Raw genomic sequence first — 22,231 nt, forward strand, 5'->3', positions numbered from 1 at the left:
ATCCATTATAGGTTATATAAAAATACTTTATCCTTTGTGTCTCATCTGGAAAACATTATGACATGTCTCTAAAAATTCATGCTTTGGGATGCTGCTTCTTCAAACCCTCTCTTGAGCTTCTTCAAACCCTCTCTTGAAGAGCGCTGTGAATTTATAACTACTGAGGAAAATAACATCCTAATCTGCCATAACTAAATCTGGAGTTCATGAGTCAGTTATTCCTCATAGCTTTATGGAGGATTGCATCTGCTCTGGCTGCACTTCAGGAGGCCTCACCTGGAGCAGTGGTGGATGAGCCCTGACAAATCTTGTGCAGGAAGTTACCAATACCAGTTTTCTTTCTCTGTTGGAGGTTACAGTCTCCACACAAAAGCTGGCAGAGTGGAACACGTGTTCACACTCTCTCTGGTTTAATGAAAACTCGTGTGTTAGCTTAAGATACTGGTAAAGACAGTGTTAGATTAAGATACAGGAGTTTGTGCTGAAACAGCTGAGGGGCTGGCATGTATTCTCCTACACTGATTATGCTGGTAACTTCAGAGGGCTGAAATTCCGCTGGAGTTTGGTAACATTTTATATTGCCACAACATCTTATTTTGTCTTCAGAACTCGCAGGTCGCTGCCCCCGTGCAATTTAGGTTAGATGCCTTATTTTAGACAGCATACCCTTATGTGACTGCATGAATGTTGTCATCATTGGCTTTATCTGAGGGGAAAAAACAAAACCCAAAGTGCATTTCTGACACATACGGTTCAATTTTGAAATATACTGCAGAGATTTGAAAGACTAAAGGGAACATCTGAGAAATAAATTTTACTATCTTGATGATTTGATGATATCATAAATTATTTCTCTTCAAGTTATTTAACTACTGAGGCTTCTTAGCAGTTTAAATTGTATGCACTTGAGTGGATGTGCCTGCATGGATGTACATGCATATGTGTGGGTATGAGTATGCGCTCACATATTTGGATCAGTTATGGGTCAGAATCTCTGGAATAGCTGGCGTCTCTGCTGTATCCTAGAATGACTGCCAAGATCTGTGCGCCAAAACTTTTTGGGGAACTAGTTGAGATGCACCAATTGTCATGAATCTTTCAAAGTTCCTGCATGCACACCAGATGCACACACCATCTCACCAGATGCTAATCAGGATATCTTCAAAACAGAACCTAAACACTCAAAGATTTTCCATGTTTTGGAGGAAATTGGTTGTTGTACAGCAGAGAGCTTTTAGGCAGTATTCTAGCTTTGAGAGAAACTGAAGAATATACTTTATGGTTTGTGAGATAAATATCTCACATGACACATGAGACATTTGACAATCTTAATGACCATCTTAACCAGGAAGGAAAGAACTTTGAGATTAGCTTCTATTTTCAAGACAGTGTGCACTAATTAATCTGTAAAGAACTTGAGTATTTTGCCAATTAACAGTGATATGTGTCCTCCAAATTTACATAAAAATATGGATTTGTTAAGATTAGATTATTCCTTTTATCAAGTCAAGTGTGCCTACACTTTTTCAAGAATTTCTACCTGTGTTACTTTATATTTGTTAAGGTAGTTAAATGCCTAAAATCTTTCATTCTTTAATAAAACATACTGGGCTTCAACACTGTTTCAAAGAGATTATAGAATATCCAATATATCATATGTATTTACTTGCTTCCTTAGGATAATTCTAATTTATACATGGTAATGGAGTATGTCCCTGGTGGTGAAATGTTTTCACATCTAAGAAGAATCGGAAGGTTCAGGTAAGAGTCTTAATGATATTATTCCTTTAAAAAGGATTTACATTGCTAATTTCTGAGGGGAAAGAGGGTTTCATAAAACTGAAGTAATGAAACTGAAAAAAAATTTAAGGGGTAAGTGCTTTTAATTTTGCCCTTTCTGAATGGACTAAAATAATCAGGCAGTGGAAAACTTGTAATTACTTTTATTACTCTTCAGTTAGTTAATGGTGATCTTTCATGACCTATGCAAGATATAATCATGGAATTCATATTCATGGTCGCTGAAATTGATTACAGTTTCTAAAATTAAAAATTTGATTTGGTAAGTTTTATGTTGTGGAATACACTCACCTTGATTTGCACAAGGGATAAAAAAGAAAAACTTAAGAAACTAGATTTAGAAAATAAATATTTTAACTATAAAATGCTCACTATATGCTTTGTGTGTGTGTGTGTATGTTACACAGTAAAGGAAACGGTTAAAAAATACTTAGATATTCCGTCCCTGACAATTGTGTGGTTAACTCAGTACCTGAGTATAGTGTGGGGATACTTAATATTGTTTTACTTCTTTGCAGTGAACCACATGCACGATTTTATGCAGCTCAGATAGTGCTAACATTTGAGTACCTCCATTCATTAGACCTCATCTACAGAGATCTAAAGCCTGAGAATCTTTTAATTGATCAGCAAGGATACATCCAGGTATGATATTCTTCATATATTTAGAGAGAGAAGCCTTGTCTTTTGTTGTACACTAGGTAATTCTAGCAAATCTGTTTAAAATAAAGGTCTGTTGAAGCTGGTTGGCATGTTAGCTTATATTCAGGGAACATTAAAATGCCCCATGGCTTAATAACCGTTGAAATTCTTGGATTGAACTTTCTCTGACTAAAATGAAGCATGTTTGGTGAAGATGTCTACATTTGAGCAGGTTGTCAGGATTTCCCTCATGGTTTGTGGAGAGAAGCACGCATCTGTGTAGCTCTGTTCATCTGACCTATTTTACACATCAGCTTTGGAAAGAGGTGAAGAGTGTCCTGGGTAGCCTGGGATGACCAGCTTAGATGCTGACATCTACAGTGTAGTACCTAATTTCAGTCAAATGACTCTCATCCTCGGAAGGTCTTAACCTTCTCAGGAAGTCTGGAGTAAGAGCTGAGTTGAGCAGAAAAAGGAAATTTCCCTGTGCAAGGAGCCCGAGTATTACATGAGCAGAATCACTCCAGATGATAGTCACAAGTAGAGAAGCCAGGCAGCGAAAAGCACAGGCAAGCACTGCCACATGACTTTGAGAAAAAGCTAAGGAGGGAGGCTTTTGGAGCAAGGTACTGGATCTCTGAGCAAAGGGCTCTCTGCCTTCATATGATACTTTTTTTTTTAACTTAATAAATTAAAAATTTTAAAAATATTTTGTTTGGGGAAACAAAGGTTTGTATGCATTCTTAATAGATGCACAGGAGCATAATAAAGAAAAACCTGTTTCTGATCAATTTTCTTTGAAAGAAACAACCTGCAAATCCTCAAATATAGATAGATGTATTAACCTCATACAGTACAACTATCAGAATCAAATTGCAAGACATAATTTCAAGAAAACTCCCCTAAGGCATCATTTGCATATGCCTTTGGTATGTTAGCTCTGCAGTCCTTCAAACAATGGAAAGGAAAATTACTATTTCGGCAACTTTGAGACATCAGCCCTGTGACTGAAATTTTTAAAACAAAAAATCTCGATGCTTTTTATCCACTCATGACCTGAAAGTACAACTAGAACTACAAATGATTAAGGGTAGTTTTCTATTGGAATAAGAAAAAGGATTATTTGCAACTAGTATGCTTTCAGTGAGTTTTCCATGTGACAGATTTGCAAGAAGGTTATGTATTAATAATCTCATGCTGATGATCTTGAAATGGAAAAAATAGCTTCTAGATTAACGTGTGTGATCTTTTAACTGGCAACACATCCCATCTTGGGGGGATGGTGAGAACAGTTGAAGTTGTGGCATGTTTACTTACTTGAAATTCCCAGTCATCTTCCACATGACAAAATGCCTTTGTGGTACAGTTAAGCGTGTATCTTTCCTTTTGCAGCTTTTTGCTTTTTGAAATAGTTTTTACTGAGTAATGCTTGAGGAACTTGTATGTGTGGTGAGCAAGTGACTTCATGTGGAGCTCGGTTATGGAATAGTTAAAAGTAGGGGGGGTTGTTTGTTTTTTTGTTTGTTCACGTGATACATTCTCTGAATGTAGTAATTGGCAAGGTACTGCGTATTTTGTACTCATGCTGAAAACTAGAAAACTTGTTCTGAAAGACTTAGTAAATATTAATGTCTATGTAGACACCTATGTTCAGTAATGTTCTGATCGTTCTCTGGTTGCTGTTTTTACACTGATTTGCACTGTACCTGGTGCTAGTTTGTCTACACTGCTGTTCAAGACTCGGGAGATGAAATCTACCTGTCCAAATTCAGATGTCTTCAAAGTAGTGTCTGTATTACCTGTATTATAATTATTTATCTAAATTCTCTGTATTACTAGTGGAAAGAAACATGTAACTCCAGGGCATGATTCATTTTTCCTAGTATGAATAGCTAAGATCAGATGAATCACATTCTAGAAGCTTCTGATTCTTTCCGTTGACTAGGAGAGTCTGGATTATGATTAGAAATGTAGACATTCACAATATGGATATGTCAAATCAAGGGAAATCAATTCAACTCTTGGTGATAGGATGATTTTCCCCCTTTTAAATATTCTAGTTTGCAGCCTTGTTCACTCTCTTTGCATTTACTTGCACCTGAAGGCAGCAGGTAGCTTGTGTTGTGCACTGGGTACCATGCCTTATGTGCTCCATACCAGATGTGTGCAGTGGTCTCCTTTTCCTCGTCTTCTGGATAGAAGTGAAAGTAAGGAGACCTTAAAGGTGAAATGTTGCTGATGAAACACTTCTGTCATCATCACTAAACTGGCTGATCAAGTTGAATGTTTCCTAAGCTAAAATGAAATATATGGGAGTTGTTTACAAGAAAGCAGAGTACCAAGACTGGACTTTCAATAGTCACATGTGCACGAGACCTGCCCATATTATGAGATGCTGGACAGGATTCTGTCTCAGGATCGTGAAGGACATTTTGAAGGACTCAGAAGACAATGTAGAGGATTTAAGATTAACTGTAAATCCGAGAGTGAAAGTATGTCTGCAGATTAGGTGTCTTCATTACGCAAGACAACTCGGCAAGTAAGGGAGGACCAAGAACTCCTTACGATGGACCTGGAAACACAGTGCTCCTGCCTTATGATTGGACTTGCATCTTTTAAATCCTATATTCAGTCAGCTAGTAGCACTAGCTGAGTGCTATGGAGGATGTTGGTAAGCATCTTTTGGCATTTATGTATGTAGTTGATATTAACAGTATGATAAAGACTGGCTATTTATTTTTATTATTTTTCCCCCCCCCAGGTTCATACTGGATTCTGCTTGGTAGTCTATTTGAATCCTGCACCTCTCTGAATATGCTCAAAATCTCAATTATAAGAGAGAGCATCTCAAAATTGCAGTGCTATGAATGACTTCTGGTTTACAGCATCTTCACATGACACCTCCTGATCTTCCTTTTAGTTCCTATGTTCTCAAAATGACAAACAGAAAGGTGCTATACAACAACAAGCACTCTGAAATGTCTTGCGGTCTTTATACAGTGGAAGCCCTTCTTCCTTCATTGTGCCCTGCCTTTTTCCTTGCCAAAGTCAAACAGAATAATTCATAATAAACATTTTTATTGAGAGAAGTGGGAAGCATTAATTTTTTAATTCCTAACTGTAAAATAAAATTACATTCAGAACAAAATAAAAGTATAGGAGGAATAGAAATAATTTTGTTAATGCAGTTGGGGAGTACTGTGAATGTGTAGTTATTCATAACTTCCTGCAGGATTGCTGACTCTTCAGCATGCAGCGATACATCTTTGTGAGGATGGGCAAACTACTACTGACAATACATCCGACAGGTGGTCTTCCCACATGAGGTTAGCTATTTGCCACTACTGACCAAAGACGGGCTTTTGTATTCGTATATTGATACGGAAGCTCCAATTTGATTTTTGTAGAAGCTCCATATTTTTCTCTTTGAATTTTGAAGCCATTTCTGTCTATCCCATGTGTGCAGTGTGTTCTTCTCACATAGACATATGTGAGATAATCATAAACGCAGAAATGATTCAGTGTTGACTGAAGCAGGTCTATATTGTGAGCTTGTCACCCTCTCCATTTAGTCGCAGGCTTGATTGCTGCTGTTTCTGCAAAAACTTCAATGAAAGCCGGCTTGTTCTGAATTTGGCTTGTTTAACTGTGATTATGTGACATAAGTGTGTCAGAGACATCAGCCCAGGTTATTGCATAATTAGCAATGGTTGTTGTTGTGGTACAGTGCGTTTTCCTAGCGAATGGTTTGAAAATGATACCAAGAACAAAAGAAATGGATCCTGAAACAAGCATAGACTTTATAGCTTGAACTCAGTCCCAGATTTCACTTATATTCTGCTGGTTTTCATATGTATTATGCAGTATGGTACATGAAAAATTCTACAGAGGATGATGAGATAGTATGGAAAGTACTGAGAACTTTTTCCAGAAAACATCATGGTTGGAATGAAGAATTTATAATGGACAAGAACTTGCTACTTGTGAATACAATTACTTCTTAATTTGCCAGGAAGCATTACTTTACTTCATAACACTTCCCTGGAAGATATCCCCACTTTTCAGATAAACAAGCTGGACTCTGGCGATGCTGTCAAAGATACTCAGAACCAGAAGTTCCTGGAAGACCTCTATTCTGTTGTCTAATTCCCACAGTAATTTTCCATGTAAACTTTATACACTTACGCAATAAAATTTTCCAAATTTACAAGACGCACTGGTATCTTGACCCTCTTTATGATCCATTTGTTTGTCAGTTAAAGGAGAAGATAAATATCTTGTTCACATTCTTCAAGCTTTTAGCAATATAAACATTGAAAAGCATAAGAAAAAAAATTAATATAACTACAGTACATAGACAAATAAGACATAGTTCCCACTGATTTTTTTTTTTTTTTTTTTTTTTTTTTTTTTTTGAATTATAAATAGCAGCTTATGTGACCTAGGGAATACCTGGTTTGCATTATTTGTTTATTTGTTTTATCATGAGAAACCTTTAACAAATTTCATCTGAATTCAAATATCAGAAAATTGGCTACATAAGATGCATCTAACTGTATGATACCATACAATCTGAGAGACAGGTTATTTCTCTGTATAAATTTGCTTTCTGAATTATTATATTTCATTTTTTAGTTTCTCAGTAAAAACATAACTACAGTCATTTCCTTTTTTTTCTGATGCCAGGTCACAGACTTCGGCTTTGCAAAAAGAGTAAAAGGAAGAACTTGGACGTTATGTGGAACTCCAGAATACCTGGCACCTGAAATAATTCTCAGCAAGGTACTCCCTCAGTTTTGTGAGTGGTAATTGTCTTGTTCAGGCCATGCATTCTTATACAGCTGACAGTTATCAGCAAACTATTAAACTCTGAGGGATAAACAATTGCTGATACTTCTGAAAATCAAATCTTAACTAATCAGCTCTTACTGAAGTATACCAAATAGAATTGATGCAAGTATTTTCTAGTATACTAAAAATAACCCCACAGCAGGGGGTTTTATACAACAATACAGAACTCTGTATGCTTGCCAATAACTTGTGAAGGAAAACAGGCTTTAAAGAAACTGCAGTTAGATTATTTAATTAGCATCCTAATCATAACAACAGGTCAGAATGGTCATATTTTGAAGTTGTAACAGATAGAACAGAGCTCCAGAGATAACAAGAACTGCATATTGGATGAATCAGAAATAATTAGGTAATTAATTGCAAGTGTTTTAAAGCACTGTGCATGAAATTGAATATGAAAAAGTACGGTTTTGAGCATAAAGTACATGCAGTCTAAGCTTACATCTGTTTGTATATAATACTTGCACTAAGATGTTTGAACAAAAAAATCTTATTGTAATATAGCTCTTGAGTTGCAACTCTTCATGATTTGCAAAGGAGAAACATCTTTACAGATTATGGAATTACTTCTGATATTATGTTAATTTGTGCATTTAATATATGGTTGAATTAAATGCCCTTTGCAATTCCTTAGAAGTAAATAGAAAGTACTTTTACTTGAGGAGAAAATGTTGATTATTTGCAGCTTTTGGAGTTGAATTACCTTTGACCTTATTGAACTAAAGCAGAAGAAAAAACTGTAGTGTTCCTACTACCATTTTTCTGAAGTACATTCTTCAGAAAAGGCTGGGGGGGGGTTGTTTGTTTGTTGTTGTTTTTACGCTGAGTTTGATAAAAGATCTTAGGGAAGGAAGCTGTGCTTTCACATGTGTAATTGCTGGGGTTGGATTTTTTTGTTGTTGCTGTTGTTTTTTTCCCCTTTTTACTGTTAAATAGGATTTACTCAATGACTTTATGCTCAGGCTTTTTAAGATCAGGTCATAAATGGATCAACAACAGCTAATTAACTAGATTTTTAAGCTCACATAGATGACTAATTTACCAAAAATGAAAACTTCAGTGTACCGATACATGAATAATCAATTAAAAAGATGATAGTATGCAGTATAGGAAGTATTCTTATGTTTAATGATGTTTCTTTAAGCTTTGGAAAAAGTTTTAATAGTTCTGTAACAAGACTATTTGAAGAAAGAATTGTGCTCATCTCTGTGACATAGTGTGCCTTGTCACACCTGTGTGAAGACATTGCTGAAATTCAGCACAGCAATATGCACAAAATCTTTTAGGATTACTAGTGAGTTAAGTTTTAAGTATATAAGCTGCTGGCATTTGAGAGCTTCAATTTGTTTTGAGCTAGACGGTAAGTTCTGTATTAAACAGGCAAGAATATATTTACATTTCTTCTATTTTACAAATATATTGGAAATATTAAACTAAGTTAAAAATGATGATACTAATAGTAGTATTTCTCATTTTTATCCCAGGGTTACAACAAGGCAGTGGATTGGTGGGCATTAGGAGTGTTAATTTATGAAATGGCAGCTGGATATCCCCCGTTCTTTGCAGATCAGCCCATTCAGATTTATGAGAAGATTGTGTCTGGCAAGGTGAGTGAAGTCTCCATATGTTTCTGAAAATGCAATTATTTTATTTCTCATTGTCTTTGCAGAGCCTGGTTTATTTTGTTTTGTTTATATTTGTGCGTGGAGTTGATGCAGATGCATAATTCACTGGTTGCTAGGTACTGAGCAATTTGGACAAAGTTTGAGAAAAGTTACTAACATATATTATTTGAGTATAGACATTGTTACTGTAATAATAAACTTGATGTTCTAAAAATCTGGACGCTTACTGCTTTTACTGTTCCAACAACTATTTATGTACATATTTAATTTACCTGGCTATTTTCTTTATTGAAACATTTTTGCAACTTTTGAGAAGCTCTGAAAAATTTCTGTGATTCATAGCAGATTTCTGTAACTCTGCAAAAACAAAGTACTGTAGTTCAAGACATTTCTAATGTTCTATCCAACTTTTGCTGTTATATAAAATTGTTTAAAATGTTTTTTTTTTTTTTTGCAGTTTTTCCCTTTTATTCTTCAGACAATCTCTTAATGTGCTAAAGCATGGTAGTGTGGTGATTCTGTTGTGTCTCCTGCTAACCGCTGTCTCTTGTGTCTTTTTGCTCAGTTGATTTGTTGCAGTTCTCTTCCTTGCTCCTGCATAGGCCTGCGCCTCACCACAGTGCTTTTGTAGCCCTGATGGAGGGAAGTGTTGTAGTGGGCACTGTGGTAGAATGCAATGCGATTCCTTTATAAGACCTTATTTAAGTGAAGAAGGCCTTCGTGTGGATGCTCGTAAATCCCCTTTCATAGAGGAGGCATGGTTGCTTCAGTTCCTTGAACGAGCGAAGCTTTTTTCTATAAGCTTAAACCAGTAGTGATGTGGCAAAACAGAACTATGACAGGGAAAAAAAAAAAAAAAAAAGGAGGAGGGGAGGGGAATGTATGCATTTCTGATATGTGTTTTCTTAAGTGAGAGTTATTTTGAGATGTAAAAAGGAGGAAGCTAAAAATGGGTTAATTCATGAGGAACTTTTTTTTTTTTTTTTTTTGAAATTACACAGAATACCAGAAATGAACTTGTTATGCAAGCCTGATAAAATTAGAAGAAAAATTAGGCTTTAGCTACATAAGGAGTTACTATTCAGTTAGGTTGGAATGTGAGTTTACAACACACAAAGTGCTTTATGGGAATTCCTCTTGTCAAACACTCTTCTCAAAAGAGGTAGAATAGTTTCTCTTAGGAAGCTCATGGACACTTTATTCATATAGCTTCTGTGCTGTAAATACCTAATCAACTGTGCAGTATCTTCCTACATCAACAGCTTTGTGGGAGAAATGTGAAAAAAAGCAAGGAATGACATCAAGAAAAGGAAGGCTTGAACTGAAGCTCTAAGGTGTAGAGGGACAGCTTCGAGGGACAGGGTAGGAAGGCTACCTCTGGAATCGGTCAGAAAAAGGCTGGGAAAAGCAGGAAATAAGACCAGTCTGCTGTTCCTTGGCAAATGACACCTTGTTCGTGTCTTGTTGGTGTCAGTGGCTAAGACTATGCTAAATGTTAAACTTTTTTATTTTAGAGTAGCTATGAATACAATATCTAATGAAGTTACATTGAGTAAGGGCTCTGTGATTTGGCAGAACCTAACTGTCTTGCAGTTCGGTGTGATTGTTTCATTGAAATTCATCTAATGACTCATTGCTGTAAACACTAAATCAAAATAATTGGATTAGAATTATAAAACCGATGATCAAATTTAAACTGGAAAATAGATGTGCAAAAGCACATAAACTTTTTGTATAGTCCTTGACAGGTCAGGTAGTATTTTCTGTTTGTGGGAACTGTATAGCCAGCTAGTTATGTCCTTCAGTAAATTAGGAAAGTTATCATTAGTAGAGGGGAAGAAATAGCTGGAGTATTGATTTTAAAGAGGCCTGAAAGCATGTTTAGTTTTCTTTTCTCAGTCTACATAAAATTTTGCTAGGTCATTAAATACAAATTTATTTTCTTTGCCATCATTGTTTCTGCCCAAAAGCAACATATTTCATTCTAGTACATTCAGCTGTAACTGAAGTGTTCATGAAATGAGACTGTGCATCGTGTACAGTGCAGTGTTTGTATTCTTTTTTAATGAATTGAGGAGCAGAGTACTAGGAGATGTCGTATTTGCCTCCAGTTTGTTTCTGACTTGGGCTTTGTTGTTGCCGAGGCAAAATGATTCAATTAATGAAGTATCTGGTTGTACATTTAAGGAACATTAATGATCTTTTATATGGAATAAATAGGAAATTAATATGAAATTTGGAAGAAAGGTAGTTAATATATGTGATACTGTGTTGATTGTATGATCACATGAACAGCTGACCTATATTAACATTTTCCATTTGCTTATCTGTGCTGTAAATAAACTACTTACAACTATCTAGTCACAGCAATCTAAATGTTTCTTGCAGAATGCAATGAAATAATGCTGAAAGGAAAACAGGAACAATGTAAAAATAATAATAATCTTTAAAAAGTTGTAAATGTATCTTTGGAGAGTTACATTTCAGTATTCAGTTAGTGTACATCAATATACCTTATTAACAGTTTTTCTTCTGGTCTATCTGTAGCAAAAAAGTAAAAGCAGTGCAATAATTATAAGAGATTTAGATAATTTTACTTTACAGCCTACTTCCTTAGTCAGGGAGAAAGAAACAACGGATATTCTCAGGAAAATGCAAGAAGCAGCAAAATATGAGCAGTAACAGAACAGAAATAGATAAGAGGAGAAAAAAAGAAGTGGTAAATACAGTATTAAACTATGAATAGGTTTCACTCAGTGATCTTATCTGTTAAGCTAAGCCAGTTCCTAGCCAACTGTGTCCAGTTCATTCATCTCATAATGAAACTGGAAGACAAGTATATTTCGGAAGTGGTGGAGTTTCAAGCCATGCTCTTGTTATTGAGCATGGAATGACTGTCCCAGGGTTGGTTGTTAGGGGCTGCGGGGGAGCATGAGGGAGGTTAAGTTGCTTTAGATGTTTTTAGAAGGAACTTGTAAGACTATGATCCTTCATCTGTCTCCATGAATGTATGGTAATTCATTTGCTGAGATGCATTTTTAACTAAAGTAACAATTTGTTTTTTAAATGAACTCAAATTTTATCTTCTAAAAAATTATTTCTCATCTAAAGAAAAAAAAAGTTGACTTTTTTTGCAGTGGTATCTAATTTGATTTGTGTTCTTACTATTGATCATCTAATCTTTTTTCACCAAGTCCGAAGATGGAGGGTTGTAGAAACAGCATTAAACTCAATTTCTGGAAAATCTTACATTCGGTTCTCAGCTAGCAGTTTATTTCCTTTATAACCTAAGTCAGTCATTTAATCTACTTCATGCACTTAGTTTCCTACTTAAAAAACATAATTACTGTTTCCTTACCACTCAGCTGTCTAGGTATAATATTCACTGAACACTGTTTCTCATGTATTACAACAACTATAAAGGCATATATAACCTTGACAGATAAATTTAAGCAGTGTCCTTGATTATCAGTTTTTTTGTTTATTTCACATTATATTTTTATTTTAAATAATTTTATATTCTGCTTTTATTTCACAACTGACCAGCTGAACATAGCAAGTATCAAATACTGAGAACTATGCACATGTCAAATAAAACTTTTGGGCTGCTTTCTTCCCCTTTCTGCATTCTCCATTTTCAAATGCTGTCGGCAGATCTTTTGCTAAGTAATTATATCACATGGATCATCTTCAACTATTTCTTAGACAGTTTAGAATGAATTCTGTTGGCAAATAAAATTTGTTTGCATGCTGTGTTCAAAGTGTTGTGTTATTTATCTAAAGAGTCTTGACATTGGTGTATTCATTTATCAGAAACAGATTACAGTATAGCATAAAGTTCCAGATTGAATTTTCATGTATGATTGCAGAATGTAGACTTACTTCAGTGTGTGCATGTGTGTATACGCACTATACTGCTCTGTGTGTGTGTGTACATATATGCGTATAAATACACATGTACATATGTATGCATACATATATACAAAATCTTAAAATTTGATCTTAGTTGAGAATGACTTGAGATTTGTTGGTGAGATACAATTTTGTCAAAATTAAATTTGTCCTTTACATCATTAAAGTACCTGAAGTGAGGGTGTCGGGGGACAGAGACAAACTCTTTTCAGATGTCCCATGTGACCGGACAAGAGGCAATGGGCAGAAGTTGAAGCACAGGAAGTTCTGCCTGAATGTGAGGAGGAATTTCTTCACTGTGAGAGTGACAGAGCACTGGCACAGGTTGCCCAGAGAGGTTGTGGAGTCTCCTTCTCTGGAGATCTTCAAGGCCTGCCTGGGTGCAGTCCTGTCTAACATGCTCTAGGTGACCCTGCTGAGCAGGGGGGCTGGACTAGATGATCTCTAGAGGTCCCTTCCAACCTTACTGATTCTATGATTACATTATAGTAATACTTTTCCCACTATTCAATCAGATTTAGAAACTTTCACTTCAAGAAATGAAAGACAGACAAGGTGGTAGCATTGATTAAAGGATGTGTGGAACAGAAATGCCTATGCGTTATAATCATATCTCTTTTTCTGCATTCCTACCTGATGTGTACTTAGAAGAAGAACAGAAGATGGCCCCAATGTTTCCTGTGGGATGAACGTTCTACCTCACAGAAGAATCAGATTTATATATTGTTTTAATGTTGTGGATATGTGTTTTCAGGTACGGTTCCCATCACACTTCAGTTCAGACCTGAAGGATCTTCTAAGAAATTTACTCCAGGTAGATTTGACCAAACGATACGGAAATCTCAAGAATGGTGTAAATGATATAAAGAACCACAAGTGGTTTGCAACTACAGATTGGATTGCCATTTATCAGAGAAAGGTAAGACATCTTTGTATCAAAACTGTTACAGATTTCTGGAGAAGAAGTCAAACCTGTTTTTCTAATTATTTTGCTTATTTTTCCTTTCCTAAATCTGTCACCTTAATTAAACTAATAAACTTAATTTTAAACTAATAAGCACCTTAACTAAATACATGAAAGTACCTTAAATTGGAGACTCTGAAGAATATATATTGATTGACTTAATACCAACAACAAACTTATTCAACATTTGTGTACTTTCCTGTTCAGTTAACACATGTTCTGCTGTGGTCTGTTTCCCAACTATCTCAGAATGAGCCATCTTTTGCCTCCTTGCTTTCTGTTTAATCCCTGCTATAATGGGATCATGAATACTCCTCCGCAGCAGAGAGGAATCTGTTTACCCTTCCAGCTAGAGTCAGACTGCTTCAGTGAGGAGACCTTCTAGCCAAAGCTAGAGCTTTTCCTTTTCTGCTGGAGAGGTGTGCACTTTCACTGTTGCTCTTGCTTTGTCTGGGACTGGGACAGCACTCTAGATGTAGAGGTCCTCAACTACGCTTTGAGTGCAGCTCCATAAGCTGTGGAAACACCAAGAGCCCTGCTGAATGCTGGTTTTGGAGAATGATTTTCTAGACCTGCTTGACCAGCCCGAATTGTAGTGGATTTTTTTTGTTTGTTTTGTTTTTAAAAAAAGAAGTCTGTGCCTGCTCTCTGCATTGAACTTTAGACGTGCGTAGGAATGAAAGCAACAGGGAGAATTGGGAGTATTCTGAGAGCATGAGCAGCCACTAAGAAATTAGAGAGAAGCACATTAGCATCTGCCAGGACAAGTGAAGCAGAGATGAGAGGAGAGGCTAGGGGAAGAGATGAGGATGATTACAATTCTGTCTAGGTCTGTCCTCCAGCAGCTCTTGAGCTTCCTCTCCCTCTGAAGGTAGAGCCATAGTTAAATAACTGTAGATTATGAGTTGCCAGAGATGGATACTAAGGAAATTATTTGTTCTCTTAAGTGCAACCTCTAAACATTGGTTTTGTTTTTAAATAGACAGCAATAAAAGACTAAAATAACTTTAGTGGTGCTATCCCAGAAAGTTCAGGTGGATAAATATTTTTTTTTTACCTAGGTATTGGTAAAGATGTTAGTCAAGTGATAATATTTTAAGGAACTGATTTACATTGTTGAAATGCTAGCAGTCTTGACTATAGAGGCATGAACTTGCTGCTGTAATGGAAGCATTTTAAAGGCCAAACCTAAACACTAACAATAGTTTATAAAAAGAAACTGGTTGTTTGGCTACACAAATTCACAGTACAGTTGCAGTATTCACTAATGTATTAATTACTAGAAGACAGGGTACTATTAACACATCTTGTATTCTTTGTAATAAGTACAGACATGTTAAGAAAAGATTCTCCATTGCAGAAGTGTAATTATCTGTTCTTTCTTAATGCCTGTTTACAAGACATTTTTCTGTGCAATGAGTTTTATTCCCTAGTATGCCTTTTTGTGGTAACCTGGCCCCATAATATCAAATCATATGTTTTAATTCTGCATTAAGTATTTTCTACAGCAATGCACTAGCAGTGCTAAGAATTATTTTTATAGAAAGAAGAAATATTTTAAAATGTAAACCAGTAGTACAGTCAGAATAGCTATTACTAGTTTTAAAGGATTATGAGAGCTAATGCCGAGTTATTTTTAAACTATTAATTAAAAGGAACAAATACTGTCTTACAAGGGATCTAAAACAACAGTGTCTATTATAATATAAGAGATTGTAGAAAGACAGCAATAAGCTTATGTTTTATTCCAGCTTTTACTATGACATTTTCTTATTTTCCTGAAAAAGTCTAGTTTGTAAAGTAAAAGCAGTTCCTTGGCAGGTAACATGAATAGTACTGTTACGCTACAGTCATAAGTGATAGTCAGTTACTTCATATTTCAGATAAGAAAAATTCAGATGATTATTTTCTTTGTGTGTTTGTGGTAGCTCTTTATTTAAATATGGCCTGATAATGTGGTTGTACTTCAGGCCAGGCAGATACTTCCCTTAGAAACCAGTATTATCTCCTATCATCACCTTTAGTGATTTCCTCAGTGAAGATAACAGGAAAAAGTTTGTGAAATGTCGAAAAAAATAACTGTCGAGGTGCCTCATTTGAACTGGTTTTAAAATTTGGGCTCTGAATAAGCTATTTCCTGTGCTCTGAGCTTTGTTGATAGAGAGTAATTGAAAATTAATTTCAGAAAACATAAAAATAGAATTTAGATAATTGTAAATAAAAATGTTTGGTTTTGTATGCTAGATTTGTACATAGTCTGTGTATACAGTAAATATAGTTCACCTAAATGCAAATTTTATTTCTGGATCAAAAGAATATACAATTGTAACACAGTCTGTAAATACAGAAAGTTAATGTTTCTTGTGCCTGTATAATGTTACCGCCCAGATTCAGCAGAGTTTGAGCCATGTTAGTGTGTGCTGTACCTGTTTTATTTTACTGATTCTATTTATTTATTTTTTTCCCCCACAACCTCCACTCAGTAGTGTACCGGGAGCACCGTGCCATTGCGCGGTGGGACGGGGGCCCCGGGCGCCGGCCGGCCGGGGCCCCAGCAGCCCCGCTTCTGTCTGCCCCACGGGCGCCTGGCGCAGACGCTCCTCGGGGAGTCCCACAGAAAGATTGCTGTGTGATTACTTCACATTTCCCAGTTTTTGCAGGGTTAAATTTGCATTGCCTCAAAGGATCTTGAATTTTGCATGCCCTAAAGGCAGGTAATGGGGCTCTGGGAGGGAAGAACACGGGATGCGCGTCCTGCCTTGGTCCGCAGCGCAGCATCTCCCCATCTCGTGCGCTCCAGGCTCTCGGTCCCTTCCTCGCCATCCGTGTGGCGTATCCCCTCCCATCGGCCCGAGCCTGCTCAGCCCCTCTTCCAGCAAGCCCCTTGGAGCTTTATGCGGTGCTGGTGGATTGGATGGGTTAAAATTTTATTTGATATTAGCTGAAAGTGAAATTTAATAGTCACAACCTGTTTTCTAGGATGGCTTTCCGGTGTTCACATGTTGATAGGGTGTTTTTTTGGAGGTTTTTTCCTGACTGTATAGCGACGCCATAAGCTGTCAACCTGTAAACGTTTAGGTATGCTTCTATGCAGACCTGTAACTTCATGTCATCTTCAGTTGAACTTCCAAAATGAATAGAAGTGGGCATGCACTAATTGGGTCAGAAGGATTGAAACTTAAGTCACAGCTAGATCTATGGATTTTATTTTATTTTTTTTTTTAAGGTCAGCAAGTTCCATCACCTTTAAGAAGCAGCACTAAACAGAATCTTGGAAAATTCCTGGCTCTGATACCTAAATGGGCATTTCCTACAACCGTACAGTTCACAAAAATGGACTGAATCTCAAGGCTAATTGAGTAGATTTGTGGATTTTAAAGGATATGCAGTCAGCTCTTACCAGGAGGGGTTTGAAGGGTTTCCCCACCATTAATTATAGCTGCCCTGGTTTTCCATGGCAGTCATTTAGCCACCCCCTTCAAGTCATCTCTCCCCCTTTGTGGACTGGTTTCGAGGAGTCTTTTCTCTCTCACTTAAACAGTTAAGTCCTAGGAGGAGCTTTGTAGGAGATGCAGAACAAATTATGTTTTTAATTTGTGTTAGATCAGTTAATATTTGCAAATAGAGGAGAATCGTTACATATGAGGAGGGGGGATGTGGGTTCCAAAGTGCCCTGAGATTTTGGTTAGTGTTGGTCATAACAAATCCACTTCTCTGCATACATGATGGCTCCTGTGCGATCGATTCTGTTACAGGCAGGCCTCAGCACACAGCTGATGAGCTGAGAGAGGAGGATCTTTTCATGGAGTCATTTGGTTTTTTTTCTTTTTGGTTTTTTTTTTTTCAGTCTGAAAGGATTTTTATCATCCAGTGAGAGAACAGGATTAAATTACAGGTGCTGGGAACTAGGAACTGGGAGGGAGAGAACTCAGCTGTGTTCCAAAGTGCAAGTAATTTTTTATTTCTTATTCATTAGTGAGATATTAGTCTTTTTTAACTTATATGCACACACTTAGGCCTGCATCTTCTAGGCTGGTTTTAATTATGTGCCAAAACTGTAAGCCAATTTACTTTAATTTCAAGAGTAAGCTTTTTTGGTGGGATTTGAGACATAGTAGGGATTTTGTTATGCTCATTTTCACACTAAATCTGAAGGTATTAGACTGATAACATTTCATTGCTTCTTCTTCCAAATACAGGTAGAAGCTCCATTCATACCAAAGTGCAGAGGCCCTGGAGATACCAGCAACTTTGATGACTATGAAGAAGAAGATATTCGTGTGTCTCTAACAGAAAAATGTGCAAAAGAATTTGCTGATTTTTAGTAAGGAGTAAGAGGACAAGATGACATCAGGGCTCACATTGGGATCTTTGCACTCTGTTAACAGATGAGGTGGAGCTGAGACCGTCATATGTCAAAACAGTTACCTAGTTACTTCATTCCACAAAGCTGACTGAGGTCTTTATTGCCATCTTCCATGTGTGCGGTTTGCACCAACCCTTCTAACTAGGCACAATTAAGCAAGCACTGTTTGTGCAGTAACACAGAATGCTAGACCACTTTCCTACTTAACTTTGGTTTCTGTCGTTCCTTTGTTTCTGTGTATTGTTCATTTTCCCCCTTTAAAATGAAGTAGTTTTTTACCCAAGAATGCTCCATTTTATTTTGAATAATGTATTTTTTGTGCGAGTGAAATGGAAGGTGTTGCGGCTAGTGTGATTTAGACTGAAGTGAAAGATAATTGTTGCTTCTAGTCTGTGCCAGCCAATAATTCTTGTCTGTCTTGTGTCTGATGCTACAATTTATAATAATTTTTTTAGTAGCTCAGACTAAATCTAGCCAACATTTTTAGCATTTTTGAAGGTAGTATTTATCGCCATATAAATGTCTGCTAAATTAACTTTAAAACATTTCTTCCTGGAGACTGACCAAAATCAGTAGAATCAATTGGACGGCTTAAGTAGGGGACAGTAGCTAGACCCCGTGCCTTGGTTTTCTAAATCCCTGCAGTTTTTGTCACTGCCTCCTTCCTTTGTATTCCCCACCTAGGCAGTAGGTAAATTACCGTAGCCAGACTGTACCATGGAGAGCTTACAGTCTCATGAGAGGGAATAATTCCACCTGGTCTGGACTTTGGACCACGTTTAACCAAGTCAACTTACCAGCATCTCAGTTGGCAGGTATTAAATGGCTTTTTTAAAAACGAGAACCTTAAACTCTTAAAGGAAGTTTTGGTCAGTATTGTAGAGAATTAATCATTTTGATTCGCTTTTTTTTTTTTTTAATGCCAATGTTGGGGCTCCCAAAGTATTCCTTGTTTCAAGCCTTTTTAATAATAAATAAAAATAATAAATAAAAAGGCATCTGTTTCAAAAAAATAAAAATCAAAATGTGCTCTGCCATTAGCGATGAAAAAACAAACGGTTTAGCAAATGCAAACTCATGTTATGGATGCATTGCTGGATGAACACAGTTATTTTTTGTTAGCTGTTTAAAAGAGGTTATTGCCAAGTTTTTATTCTGGTATACTATATTAGTAAACCGAAGATGGAGTACTGCTACAATCATTTTCTGTTTAATTACAGCACTTCATTCACAAGGAAAAGAGACAAAGTTTAAAAACTGCCACAGCTGGGTTTATTTTAGTTGCATTGTGTCTTTATTTCTAACCTACTTTTTTCAGTCGAACAGAATGTATTGGTCACGCAGGTATAAGTATTTGGGCTTAATTAACATTTTGTATACTCTCACCAACTGACTTAAAAGATACTGCTACCATGTGCTAGCTTTGGGCACTTTTACACATTTATTTCAACGTTAATAATCAGTGGCTCAGCACTTTTTTGGGAGTTGCTTTTAAACTTACTCATAGTAGTTTTATTTGTACACTTGATTCTGGCTATCTCAGTGACCTGTCTTAAAACAGCACATCTAAACAGTTTAAACTCGACTCGTATTTTATGATCAACTTACATGCATACAAGGATGAATTGTTTTTAATAAAACTGAGCTATATTGATACATAGCCACTGTATCTGTTTGAATGTCAGTGAAAATAAACTGCTGACATTACTTCCTTTTAGTCTGTATGACACTCCTTTAAGAAAAGCCTTTGTAGACATTTTACAAAACAATATGAAGTGTAACATCCAACATTCTGTATGTTTAGGTTGTTGAGCATTTTTGCACAACGTCATTAGGAGGCTGACACTGAATGCAGTCTTTGTCCACCCATATTTACATATGTGCGAGAAAAGTATAAGATACTTTGCTGTAGCAAATTTTATGTAACAAAGATATATCGTCACATTAATAAATTTAAAGAAATCCTTTGTATGAAAATGTTAAAATCTTTTGTATTTCATTTAGACCAAGGACATGCTGTTGTATGCTAGCTGTATGCGATAAATTCTACAGTAACTTTGTTGTCGTTTATGAACTTTAAAAGATTTTAATAAATGCTGGAGATCACAATTTGATTCTGTTATGATTTTAATTTTCAATCATTACATTTATAATATTCAGAGATTTTCTGTTTTGTAAAATACTGTAATCATTCATCTTGTGTGTACAATAAGACAAAAGTCTAGGAAATTGGTTCTGATGTGTGTGTCTGTTATCCAGATTAAATTTTACATGGGCATAAGTGGAAAAGTCATCTTAATTCCATGATATTATGCAATTTTTTAATTTTATGAAATCCTGTTAGAAAGTAAAATTCTTTTCCAATATGGCATAATAGACTTCAGTATGGAAATGAGATTGTATTTTGGAAAAGGAGAGGAAGTGTGCAGTTTCCAAGGCATTAGTGAGTACATTTGATAATGTGAGTATTATTCAACCCTCTCATTTAAACACAATCATAAAAATATAACTACAGAATATTATGTTACTTGTATTTAATTTCAAAAATCCTTTTCACAATATGGAAAATTGTATATCTATGACAGTAGAGGCTTGTTAATTTTACACATTTGAGGAATTCAGTGTTGAACTATATGGTATATTTTAATTGTACTCTAGTTGTATGTAACTTTCATTTCCAACATAAAGGATTGTATCTCATTAAGTAAATTGCTTTTTTATTATCTTGTCAGTTGCATTAAAACCCTTATTTTTAAATCCTTTAAAGTATTTTACTAATTTTTGCAAATAATTAGATGTTTTTAAGTGCTGCAATAGTGTGCAATATAGTAAACATTTATATACAGAAGTGCAAATTAAATTATGTACAACACTGCATGAAATATTGTGCTGCTTCTTTGTGAATCAGAATGTTGTATGATAATTTGTTGCATTCCACCATACACTGCAAATAGAGTTTGAAAGCAAGATGAAAAGATGAAATCTGTACTGCACATAATAGTTGGGACCCATTAAGCTTCACACTAACTAGGGTGTTTGAAGAACGTGGTATAGATTAAAGGCACTGTGAGAAGTCTGTAAGTTGGACTTAGACAATCAAGAGAAAATAAGATGATCATTATCTGCAATAACATTTGTCTTCATATTTTCACATTCAGACTTACTGTTTTTTATTAAAGATAATTGCCTGTTTTTAAATTGTCTGCAGATCCCTGCTGTACAAACCTTGTGCTGTGTCTCATTGTGCTGTGAAACAACTGATAGAAGTAAAGACTGTTAATAGTCTTGGCATTGTCTGTCTTGAGGCTTTTTCTGCAAGTGGTGTTCGGAGAGGCTTTGATATCTGCTGTCTGTAACGCAGCTCCTCCTTTTCCTGCCATGCGATCAGGGCTTCAGCCTCTTTGCTTACGCTGTTGTATGCCTACTGACTGTCGTTTTGTGTTTTACTTGGTTTCATAGTATAAATGCTATATTATATTTAAAGACTTTTGTACTTTTTCTAAAGATGATCTAAGCAACTGCAAAGAATTTTTCTCCAGTTTTGACCACAATTCCTGTGCAAACACAGCATGTCAAGCAGCAGATATGAAGCTGTCATTCAGATCTGTTGTTCTTATGTCTTGCCACACTTACAGAGGAGAAACTGGTAAAATGATGATTCCATTCTCAAACTGGGATGTGGATAGCTGATCTGGATGTTTGATCAAAGGGAAAAGGGGAAAAAAAAATCAATTGCCAGCATTGCTATACAAGGGAGTCTTGCATGACATTCTAAAAATGTTTTGATTTGACAGCTTGAGCAATCAGCTGATTTAAGGTTTCTGACATAAGGGGTAAAATATAAGGGTCCAATGTCAGGCTGGGCAATGGTTGCTTCCAGCAGGAGGGCTGGCAGTTCCACAAGGATGTGTAAATGCCTGTAGATAGTAAACACTTCTTTTCATATATGAGAGTTAGGTGAAAGGTGAGGGGGGGGGGGTTTGGTTTTAATGAGGACAAGATAGCCATCTCAGGGTGAGATAACGCTCTCTGAAGATCGCTTCCCTTTCCCATTTTAGAGGTTGAGAGTGA

General features: G+C 36.2%; 1 protein-coding gene across 2 annotated transcripts in view; it reads left to right on the forward strand.

Moving 5' to 3' along the window:
* The window catches only part of PRKACB (protein kinase cAMP-activated catalytic subunit beta), a 79,794-nt gene extending 58,436 nt beyond the window's left edge, over positions 1–21,358 (forward strand). For both annotated transcript variants that reach the window (XM_062580993.1, XM_062580994.1), the window contains exons 5-10: positions 1,679–1,761; positions 2,319–2,445; positions 7,129–7,224; positions 8,778–8,900; positions 13,585–13,749; positions 17,994–21,358. In XM_062580993.1, coding sequence (XP_062436977.1) covers positions 1,679–1,761; positions 2,319–2,445; positions 7,129–7,224; positions 8,778–8,900; positions 13,585–13,749; positions 17,994–18,119 — 720 coding nt within the window. In that variant the 3' untranslated portion in view covers positions 18,120–21,358. The remainder of the gene's footprint in view (positions 1–1,678; positions 1,762–2,318; positions 2,446–7,128; positions 7,225–8,777; positions 8,901–13,584; positions 13,750–17,993) is intronic.
* The last annotated feature ends 873 nt before the right edge of the window (positions 21,359–22,231 follow it).

The sequence above is a fragment of the Rhea pennata genome, chromosome 8, assembly GCF_028389875.1.
Source record: "Rhea pennata isolate bPtePen1 chromosome 8, bPtePen1.pri, whole genome shotgun sequence".
Lineage (NCBI taxonomy): Eukaryota > Metazoa > Chordata > Aves > Rheiformes > Rheidae > Rhea > Rhea pennata.